The 10,631-nt window shown below is 38.5% G+C and overlaps 1 protein-coding gene across 1 annotated transcript; it reads left to right on the top strand.

Moving 5' to 3' along the window:
- Positions 1–257: 257 nt before the first annotated feature.
- On the top strand, positions 258–9,855 carry LOC106775703 (mediator of RNA polymerase II transcription subunit 14). Its single transcript, XM_014662860.2, has 8 exons — positions 258–839; positions 965–2,032; positions 2,655–2,752; positions 2,833–3,007; positions 3,115–4,111; positions 4,221–5,239; positions 5,828–6,888; positions 8,625–9,855. Exons 1-8 carry the CDS (start codon positions 627–629, stop codon positions 9,424–9,426), a joined length of 5,433 nt encoding a protein of 1,810 aa, XP_014518346.1. The 5' UTR covers positions 258–626; the 3' UTR covers positions 9,427–9,855.
- The last annotated feature ends 776 nt before the right edge of the window (positions 9,856–10,631 follow it).

Below are 10,631 nucleotides of genomic sequence, written 5' to 3'. Positions count from 1 at the left end.
TACATTTAAAGTGAAAGAAAATTAAAATTATAAGTTGAATAATATATATATATATTTTTTTCCGAAGCACATTATTATACCTGTTAACATAAAAATATATAATTGATTTATTATTAATAAATTATAGATGTTTTTTTTTAATAAATAATCTGAAAAATATTTTTTGTCAAAGAAATGATTCCTCCAAATGATATATGATTGGGAGAAAGATGAAGAGCGAGGGAAATATAATTGGAAGGAAAGACAAGTGCAATATTTCCTATTTCATTCATTCATTCATTGTTAGTTAGCATATAAAATGGATCCCAAATTGGTGGGCGCTTTGAGATTGAGGAGTCAAGGGCTTCTTCTTTAGAAGAAAAAGAAAGAAAGAAAGAATAAAGCATTTTTGTGAGAACCAAACGAACCTTAGCCCTGACCCTGACTGAGACTAGTGAAAAGAGTGTGCGCGCGATAGAGAGAGGAATTGGGAACGGGCTTCGTCGTTTTCCTTCTATTTCTTAGTCGTCTTCTTCTTCTTCTTCTTCTCCGTATAACAATTTCCCTCTTTCTCGTAAAACCCTAGTTTCGATGCTGCTCTGACAAAACAAATAGATCGGAAGAACCCTAACCAACCACAACTTCCAATGGCTGCGGAGTTAGGGCAACAGACGGTCGAGCTTTCCACGCTCGTCACACGCGCCGCTCACGATTCATACGCCTCTCTCAAAGAACTCGTCGATAAATGCAGGTCCTCCGAATTATCCGACACCGACAAGAAGATTAGCATCCTCAAATTCCTCAGCAAGACTCAGCAGCGAATGATCCGTCTCAATGTCCTCTCCAAGTGGTGCCAGCAGGTGATTCAATTTCTCCCTCACTTTCGTGCTTCAGTTCCATTTCCATCTCATTATTGCGTTTTTGTTATGGAATTTGCTGTATTGGTTTAATTTATGGCTTATTTGTTTTTTTTTTTTTTTTGTAGGTTCCTTTGATACAGCACTGTCAGCAACTGTCTTCCACTGTTTCCAATCACGACATGTGTTTCACGCAAGCTGCAGACTCCTTATTCTTCATGCACGAGGGGCTTCAACAGGCGCGTGCACCCGTTTATGATGTTCCTTCCGCAATTGATATTCTTCTCACTGGAAGTTACCAGCGTCTGCCGAAATGTGTAGAGGATGTGGGGACTCAGTATGCTTTGACCGAGGATCAGCAGAAACCTGCTTTGAAGAAATTGGACACGCTTGTTCGCTCCAAATTGCTTCAGGTTTCGATTCCCAAAGAGTTTTCTGATATTAACGTTTCTGATGGTACCGCACTGCTTAGGGTGGATGGGGAGTTCAAGGTTTTGATAACGCTTGGGTATAGAGGACACTTGTCATTGTGGAGGATATTGCATTTGGAGCTGCTTGTTGGGGAGAAAAATAAGCCTGTGAAGTTGGAGGAAATGCGGCGGCACGTGCTTGGAGATGATTTGGAGAGGCGAATGGCGGCGGTAGACAATCCATTTTCGGTTATGTACTCGGTTCTTCATGAGCTGTGTGTTGCACTTGTCATGGACACGGTGATAAGGCAAGTTCAAGTTCTTCGACAGGGGAGGTGGAAGGATGCAATTCGGTTTGAGCTCATATCCGAGGGTCATGGAGCGAGTTCTAGCTCGGTTCAGAACCCTGATTCAGAATCTGATTCGTCTTCCCTGCGAACTCCTGGCTTGAAAATTGTGTACTGGTTGGATTTTGATAAGAATGCAAATGTGTCTGAATCGGGTACATGCCCATTTATTAAAATTGAACCTGGGTCAGATCTTCAGATAAAGTGTCTCCACAGCAGCTTTGTCATAGACCCCTTGACAGGCAAGGAGGCAGAGTTTGTTTTGGACCAGAGTTGTATTGATGTTGAGAGGTTGCTGTTAAGAGCTATTTGTTGCAATAGATATACTCGGCTGCTCGAAATTAAAAGAGAACTGGTGAAAAATGTTCAGGTCTGTCGAACTGCAGATGATGTTGTGCTCCAGTCCCGGATGGGTGAACCTGATATTGAATATAAGCAGGTTGGTTTACATTTATTTGGAAACGTTTTCTCTTTTGGGGAGTTTGGAGGTGTCAATTTGCTGTGTTGCATTGGAACTTAGTAGGTTCTGTAAGGATTAGATTTGGATAATTATTTTGGGGTTTTGTTTTATTTGCATGTCTGATGTCAGTCCTTTCGAGGTTTGACTTTGTTAACATCGTTTAAGTTTTCGAAAGATAGATAGATAGATCCTTGATATTCAATTTTTTTACGGTTATGTTTTATGTGTTTGTGTGGTGTCAGTTCTTTGTGGTAAAAATCATTTCATCTTTAGATGTTGCAGATGTTGTCCTTATAATAAGGCTTGAGTAGTCCTCAACTCCAGAAAATTGGCCTGTAAGGACAGAACTGCCAAATCCTTCTAAGGACTACATTGGCCTCAACTCTAGTAAATGTTTGATCTCAAGACCCCCATGCTGATATGTACATGTTTTCCTGTGAAAGACTATTCACCTTTTTGACATGCAAACTATTGTTTAAATTTATAGAATAATTTCTGAGTCTCGATGCCTTCCCATGGATCTCATTTATGTAATCTTATTGCATACCTTCCATTCGTTCTAGCCCGTGGTTTTAAATCTGAGTTCTGTTTCTGTCTGTAGAAGGATGAAAAGTGTTGCAGCAAGGACTCTGAGGGCCATGAAGTGTTGTGTGTGCGTGCCTATGGCTCTTCCTTTTTTACTCTTGGAATTAATATCAGGTACCCGACTTGCATTTTTCTAATCTATTACATTTTAATTGGGGGGATTTTCTCAAATCCGTTCCTGTGTTGCTATTCAGGAATGGCCGTTTTCTTCTTCAATCTTCACAAAACATAGTGGTTTCTTCAGCCTTAATAGAATGTGAAGAAGCTTTGAATCAGGGATCTATGACTGCAGCTGAGGTTTTCATAAGCCTGAGAAGCAAAAGTATATTACACCTATTTGCTTCAATCGGAAGGGTTTTAGGACTTGAGGTATATTTACCTGTTTTCTCTCCTTTGGACTGTCTTCAAGCATATTATTTGTGTTTCAGGATTCCCTTTAAAGTCTAAGACCTATGGATCATTGGGGATTCTTGCAGGTATATGAGCATGGATTCAATATAGTTAAAATACCCAAGGATGTTTCAAATGGTTCAGCTATGCTATTGATGGGATTTCCAGACTGTGGAAGCTCGTACTTTCTGCTGATGCAACTTGATAAGGATTTTAAACCCTTGTTTAAGTTATTAGAGACTCAGCCTGACCCATCTGGAACAGATAATTTATCTGGTGGTGACCTTAATCAGGTGTTGCGGATCAAAAAAATTGATATAGGGCAAATGCAGGTTCATGAGGATGAAATGAATTTAAGCCTGGTTGACTGGGGAAAATTACGTTCTGCTTTGCCCAATGCCATTGGCCCAAATCAAACATCTGGACATGAGTTCTTTTCTGATATTCGCCTTGAGAATTCCATACAGATTGCAAGAGGTCATCCATCAGGTTTTTCATCACTTGTTGACGAAGTGTTTGGACTTGAGAAAGGATCTTCAGCAGCTCCATTATCTGTTCAAAATATTTCAACTGGGAATACATCACTTCCATCTCAATATGGATCTGTTCCCATGAATATCCATAGTTTAAAGGCTGGAAGCCCTTCACCAAAGTGGGAAGGAGGAATGCAGATAGCACAGGTTAATAATGTAACAAAAGCTTCAGGGGCTACTAGTCTCTATAGTGGTTCATTGTTCTCATCTGGTAGTGTGAAGGGCCCAGTTCAGTCCAGTTCTGTTGGCTCCATACCAACAGGACAAGTAAGGAGCACAGCCGGGAAAAAGTTGTCTGCTTCCAAGTCTGAACAGGATTTGACCTCCCCAAAATCTCCTCATTCAGTTGACATTAGTTCCTCTGCTGCAATTGATGAAGAACAACTAAGAGTGTTGAATGACACTTCTAATGAGGCTTTGTCTGGAAGTCGATCATCTCGACTGTTGTCTCCTCCACGACCAACTGGCTCTCGAATACCTAATTCCAGACCTAATGGATCTCAAGTTGATTCATTTAAGGCTGCTGGTTCATGTGCTACAACTCCCGTATGTAAGATACTTCCTATCCATCTTCATCTTTTTCATGTAGAGTTTAGTCATACTGTTCTTTATTTATTTTTCACTATTCAATATGTGACTGGACAAATGAACGCTTGCAGCCCAAACACTAGAATCCACAGTTAGTTATAGCACAGGAGAAGATATCACATCAAAAAATGATAAGAAATCCAGAAAGCGAACAGCGTCAGATATGTTGGCCTTGATTCCAACTCTTCAAGGTTTTGAAAACAATCCAGGAATCTGCAAGAGAAGAAAACTTTCAGATTCATCTGGTTGTCAACTGTCTTTGGCACAGGGTGCCATGTCTTCTGAGATGATACCCAAAACCGAAGGGTACAGTTATGGAAGTTTAATAGCTGAAGTGAATAAAGGCACTGTTCCATCAAGCATTTACATTGTGGCTCTTCTTCATGTGGTCAGGCATTGTTCACTTTGCATTAAGCATGCTAGACTAACCAGTCAGATGGATGCATTAGACATCTCATATGTTGAAGAAGTTGGTTTGAGAAGTGGATCATCTAACATTTGGTTTCGACTTCCTCTTGCTAGAGGGGACTCATGGCAGCATATATGTTTGCGACTTGGAAGACCTGGTTGCATGTATTGGGATGTTAAAATAAATGATCAACACTTCAGGGATTTATGGGAGCTGCAGAAAGGGAGCAATAATACACCATGGGGTTCAGGTGTTCGAATTGCTAATACATCTGACATAGATTCACATATACATTACGATCCAGATGGTGTTGTTTTGAGTTATCAATCTGTCGAGGTAGATAGTATAAAGAAATTAGTGGCTGATATTCAAAGGCTTGCCAATGCAAGGACATTTGCTCTTGGCATGAGGAAATTACTTGGCGTAAGGGCAGAGGAGAAGTCAGATGACCTTGTTACTAGTACTGACAGCAAAACACCAAGTTCCAAGGTTTCTTCAGATACTGCCGACAAACTATCTGAGCAGATGAGAAGGGCGTTTAGAATTGAGGCAGTTGGATTGATGAGCTTGTGGTTTAGCTTTGGTTCAAGTGTCCTTGCTCGTTTTGTTGTTGAATGGGAATCTGGTAAAGAGGGTTGCACAATGCATGTATCTCCAGATCAACTTTGGCCTCATACCAAGGTTTGCTAATTTCTCTTCAAATGATTGCTGCTATCCATTTCTTATTTTTTTTTCTTTCATTGTTTTCATTCTGGCATCAGTGATAGACTTCTATTTCCATGTTACGCTTCAAAATTTCGATGAAACATTATATGCATGCCACATTATTATTCGGTCATGATTTTTGGCTTTGATCTGTTTTCACCATGTTTGTTTTTTACTTAATTGTTCTTGGACTTTCTCTCCTATCATGAGAATTAACATACATGATCCCGCTAAAGATTGTTTCCTTTTGATTGTAGCTGGTCTATTTCATATTTGTTCTGATTCTTTATAGTACCTTTTGGGTGAAATTACTGTGGGATATTTTTTTTTTCTTTTTCAGCTGGCTATGCAATATAAACATGAAATCCGTTGCATTAATTTTATTATTATGGTTATTTCTGCTGATTGGTGCCATTTTTTCCTTTTGATATTTCAGTGGTGCTAAGAAACCCGTTTCTTAATGTTGTCTTCTGGATAGATGTTTCTAATATTTTGCCCTTGCTATGTTCCCAATATTTCTTGCCCTGTATATTTACTATACCAAATGCTTGTATTTCTGCGCAGTTTCTGGAAGATTTCATAAACGGAGCTGAAGTTTCATCACTTTTGGATTGCATTAGGCTGACTGCAGGGCCATTGCATGCCCTGGCAGCTGCAACCAGGCCAGCTAGAGCTGGTCCTGTTCCAGGGGTTGCAGCTGCTCTATCTTCTATTCCTAAACAGTCTGGTGGTTATATATCGTCACAGGGACTTCTGCTTGGGAATTCAACAACTAATGTTAGTCAGCCTACATCTGGTCCTGGGGCAAACACCGTCATGCCTACTGCAAGTGGTCTCACTAACCAGACCCTTTCAATGTTAGCTGCTGCTGGACGAGGTGGTCCGGGCATTGTTCCTAGTTCACTTTTGCCCATTGATGTCTCTGTTGTGCTGCGTGGTCCATATTGGATAAGAATCATGTACAGGAAACAGTTTGCAGTTGACATGCGATGCTTTGCAGGAGATCAGGTGTGGTTGCAGCCTGCAACACCTCCTAAAGAGGGTCGTCTTTCAGGAGGGTCATTGCCGTGCCCCCAGTTTCGGCCTTTTATCATGGAACATGTTGCCCAGGAATTGAATGGATTGGATCCCAGTTTCACTGGACAACAGGCAGGTGGACTGTCAAATTCAAATAATCCAAACCCTGGTTCAGGATCCCAGATGATGGCTGCAAATGGAAACAGAATAAACCTGCCAATTTCTGCTGCAATGTCTAGAACAGGAAATCAAGTAGCTAGTTTAAACCGTGTGGGAAATGCTTTAGCAGGCTCTTCAAACTTAGCTTTGATGACATCACCTGTCTCTCTACGGAGGCCCCCTGGAGCAGTTGTCCCAGCACATGTCAGAGGCGAGCTTAACACAGCCATTATTGGCCTTGGTGACGATGGAGGATATGGCGGTGGTTGGGTTCCTCTCGTTGCTCTTAAGAAGGTTTTGAGAGGCATTCTCAAGTACCTTGGAGTGTTGTGGCTTTTTGCCCAATTACCTGATCTTTTGAAAGAGATACTGGGATCTATTTTGAAGGAAAATGAAGGTGCTCTTTTGAATTTGGACCCTGAGCAACCCGCCTTGCGTTTTTTTGTTGGGTAAGTATCTAGAACCCTTCTTCTGTGACCCCAATTCTTCTGTCTAGACTTTTTATTATTATTTGCACACTTCTCTGTCGTAATTTTTCATTTCTTCTTGATATACGGACTTTTGCTATATATTTACAAACTTGTCTGTTATATAATGTTTCTGTCCTGCTTAAAGGGACATAGTAGCAGTTGTCATATTACGGCATCGGTGCTTGATTTTATTCCTCCTTTTCTTTTTCAACATGTTCCTTGCTTCTCTGTTTTCTGGCTCCTTGTGTGATTTAGCCTGATTAGTTATTGCACAATACATTCTTGGATTTTGGATTTGGATTTAATATAAGATGCCTTGATTCATTTTTTATTTCTTAATCTGAGCATGACACATGAAGTTGATTATTCCATGTTAGTTAATATTACGCAATTGATATTTGATGATTTATTATCTATAGTTTGCAAAAAAGGGAAAAAGTTAACTACAATTTTGTTCATTTTCAGTATCATGAGAGTTCAAATTTAACCCCCTTAATTTCTGTATTCATAATATCCCATGGTTTTATGAGTTGATGCAAAATAATCCCCCCTGCCGATAAGAAGTTGGAAGTGGCTATTTTTTGCTATAGGGCATTTTATCCCATGAAGCACCTAAACAATCACAGATACCGAGACATAATTGATGTCCAACATATAGAACATATGACACCAGTTTTATGGGTGATTATATGTGTAACATGACAAAAATCTCAAATGAGAATTAAAATTTATAAAATTCATACTGTAAAAATGAATTTGCTAGTTTTCAGGTTCCCTATAGCAACAGCTCTCAATAAAATTCGAAGAAACTACACCCTCTGTTTCCTTTTAACTATTATATTTTTTGAAAGATTTTTATTTCTATTTAATTGTCATTTTCAAAATTTAAGACAACATTAATTATTCCTTGTTATGTATTCTTACTCTTTAATTCGTTTATTTATTGTGGTGTACTAATGAAATGGGTAAAATAGAAATCTCATATATACCTTATTAAAAATCAACAAAGTGTATTGTATTTCTTGGTTTCTCCAAAATAACGGGAGTATCTCTTAATAGTTAAAATAACTAGTTAAGTCTTAGGGAAAGAAACCACAGAAAGGTGTATGGGTCTTACATGATTTATATGTTGTTTCATTCTTCTTCTTTTTTTTTTTTTTTTTTTTTACTTTATTACTATAGTTTATCTATAGTAAGTGTTTAGTCAATAATAGGTGTCGGCTTACTTTACTCAAGTTCAAGCTGCTTCCCAGATGTGTCTGGGCTGAAAAAATGATGACCCAGTTGAAGGTGTGGATGACGGGTTGTGTCCAAAAAGTATCGGACATGTCTACACACTACAGTGATGTTGGTGTCAAAGTGGAATATATAATGGGATGTTAACCTCAAGTTAGTTTTGTAGGTTCAAGTTAATCCTAATCTGTATTTTCAAAAATAACTAAGGTGCTACTCGTTCAATACTTCCAAGAGCGAGAAATCAAATCTAAAGCCATGTGCGTAAAAACCAGTGTGATAGGGTCTTATTTGCTTATACACTACAAATTGCAGGGTAATGTAGCAATTTGAACTAAAGTAAGACATGCATCTAAGACTAAAATTTTAATCAGTCCTGAAAGGGAAAACAGTTTGAGTCTTTTCAGGTTCTTAAATGTTTGGTACTCTTATTCTAGTAATTATGCACTAAACTGAAATGCTTTCTTTTCATCTTTCTGCAGAGGATATGTATTTGCTGTAAGTGTCCACAGAGTTCAGCTACTACTACAGGTATTAAGTGTAAAACGATTTCACCAGCAGCAGCAACAACAACAGCAAAATTCAAATCCTGCACCAGAGGAATTAAGTCAATCTGAGATAAGTGAAATATGTGACTACTTCAGCCGTCGTGTGGCATCAGAACCCTATGATGCATCCCGTGTTGCTTCATTCATAACTATGCTCACTTTACCTGTATCAGTACTGAGAGAATTCTTGAAATTAATTGCTTGGAAAAAAGGATTATCGCAGACACAAGTTGGAGATGTTGTTTCTGCTCAAAAACCAAGAATTGAGTTGTGTCTTGAAAATCATTCTGGTTTAAACGTGGATGAAAACTCTGAGAGCTCATCTGCATTCAGGAGCAACATCCATTATGATCGTCTTCATAATTCTGTTGATTTTGCGCTTACTGTTGTTCTTGATTCTTCTCACGTCCCTCATGTTAATGCTGCTGGTGGTGCTGCATGGTTGCCGTACTGTGTTTCAGTAAGATTGAGATATTCATTTGGTGAAAGTTCTAATGTATCATTTGTTGCCATGAATGGTAGCCATGGTGGTAGGGCCTGTTGGTTGCGTGTTGATGATTGGGAGAAATGCAAACAGAGGGTGGCACGAGCGGTGGAGGTTAACGGGAGTTCAGCAGCAGATGTAAGTCAAGGTAGGTTGAAATTAGTTGCGGACAGTGTGCAAAGAAATCTGCATATGTGTATTCAAGGGCTGAGAGATGGTAATGGGGTCACAGCCAGCTCTGGAGCAACGTGATTGTTTCGTTAGTATTAATAGAAGCAGTCATATCTACTCTGCATATATGTGTTGGGTTAGTGCTGTCAATAATGCATTTTGGTTTATATTGGTGCCATGCTGAGTTTAAGTATACCCCACCATCCTAGCACGTTTCTTCTGCTCCGTAGGTTATGCAGTTCTATTGGAGATGAGCTTTGCTGTAATGGAGAAAGTGCACAGGTGATTACAGATAATTTTGATAAAATGAATTTTGATAGTCAAGCTTAGATTTGCGGGCACCAATTTTAGATTACTAACCAAATATATATAACGAGTATTCCAAGTTTCTCAGATAATCTAGGTTGTACAATATCTTTGCTGATAGTGTAATATCATCATGGCATAACTTTTTGGCTGGGGCGCTATTGTACAGATGACATCAAATGAATTAGTAAAGGAATTTTTTTACGCTCCCCCTCTATGACAATCAACACTTGCATGTTATTAGAACTTGCAGTCTATTTAATTTTGAGTTGATATTGTCCTCGATGCTCTCTTTCTCAACCTAAGTTTGCTTTAGTGTAATTTGCAATAACCTCATTTGCCAGGTTCCTAATTTTGCAATGTGTATCCTTGTGACCATTGAAATAGCTCAGGGACACTTGAATTTGTATGGGTTATTTGGAAAATACTAGATTTAATTTGAAAAAAAAAAAGTATTTTTTTTTCTGTATTTAGAAATATTAAAAGTCTTGTGAAGAGAAGTTAGTTATGATTCTACCCAAAATTTGATTGAGGATTCAGTAGTATATGTATTGTTTCTCTACAACATAGGAAGATATTTATTTTTTGTTTGGGTGAGGAAGAATAACAGCGACAAGATAATTTTTTTTCAAGTGTTGCGAGGAATGAGAAAAAAAGTAATCATGTTAGAAGAAATGAAGATAACATTCATTGACAATTTTTAATGCCCTTTTATTTCTTACTGAAATTTCTAAAGTCCTAACTTTATATGAGCGAAATTTTCAAAATTCAACTGATATATGGTGTATTTGGGAATTTGCATAGCCGAACACATTTGATCTATTTACCACTGTTTGAAAACATTACAGTATTTAAATATCCAGAAAGTATATCTATTTAATGACAAAGTGTAATAGTGCCAAAGTATTTCTGATTGATTGTTACGTTAAATTGCCAAGAATTTCAATTCATACACGAGAATGCGTGGTCACAATGGAACA

Source organism: Vigna radiata, chromosome 10, assembly GCF_000741045.1.
Source record: "Vigna radiata var. radiata cultivar VC1973A chromosome 10, Vradiata_ver6, whole genome shotgun sequence".
Taxonomy (NCBI): domain Eukaryota; kingdom Viridiplantae; phylum Streptophyta; class Magnoliopsida; order Fabales; family Fabaceae; genus Vigna; species Vigna radiata.
The sequence above is the reverse complement of the archived record's forward strand: the minus strand, read 5'-3'. Positions and strand labels throughout refer to the sequence as shown.

Excerpts from the sequence above, each read along its gene's own strand:
- LOC106775703 (XM_014662860.2), top strand. The coding sequence starts at position 627 with ATGGCTGCGGAGTTAGGGCAACAGACGGTCGAGCTTTCCACGCTCGTC. Across the intron at positions 840-964 it reads TCTCCAAGTGGTGCCAGCAG|GTTCCTTTGATACAGCACTG; the intron begins GTGATTCAATTT and ends TTTTTTTTGTAG. Across the intron at positions 6,889-8,624 it reads GCCTTGCGTTTTTTTGTTGG|AGGATATGTATTTGCTGTAA; the intron begins GTAAGTATCTAG and ends ATCTTTCTGCAG.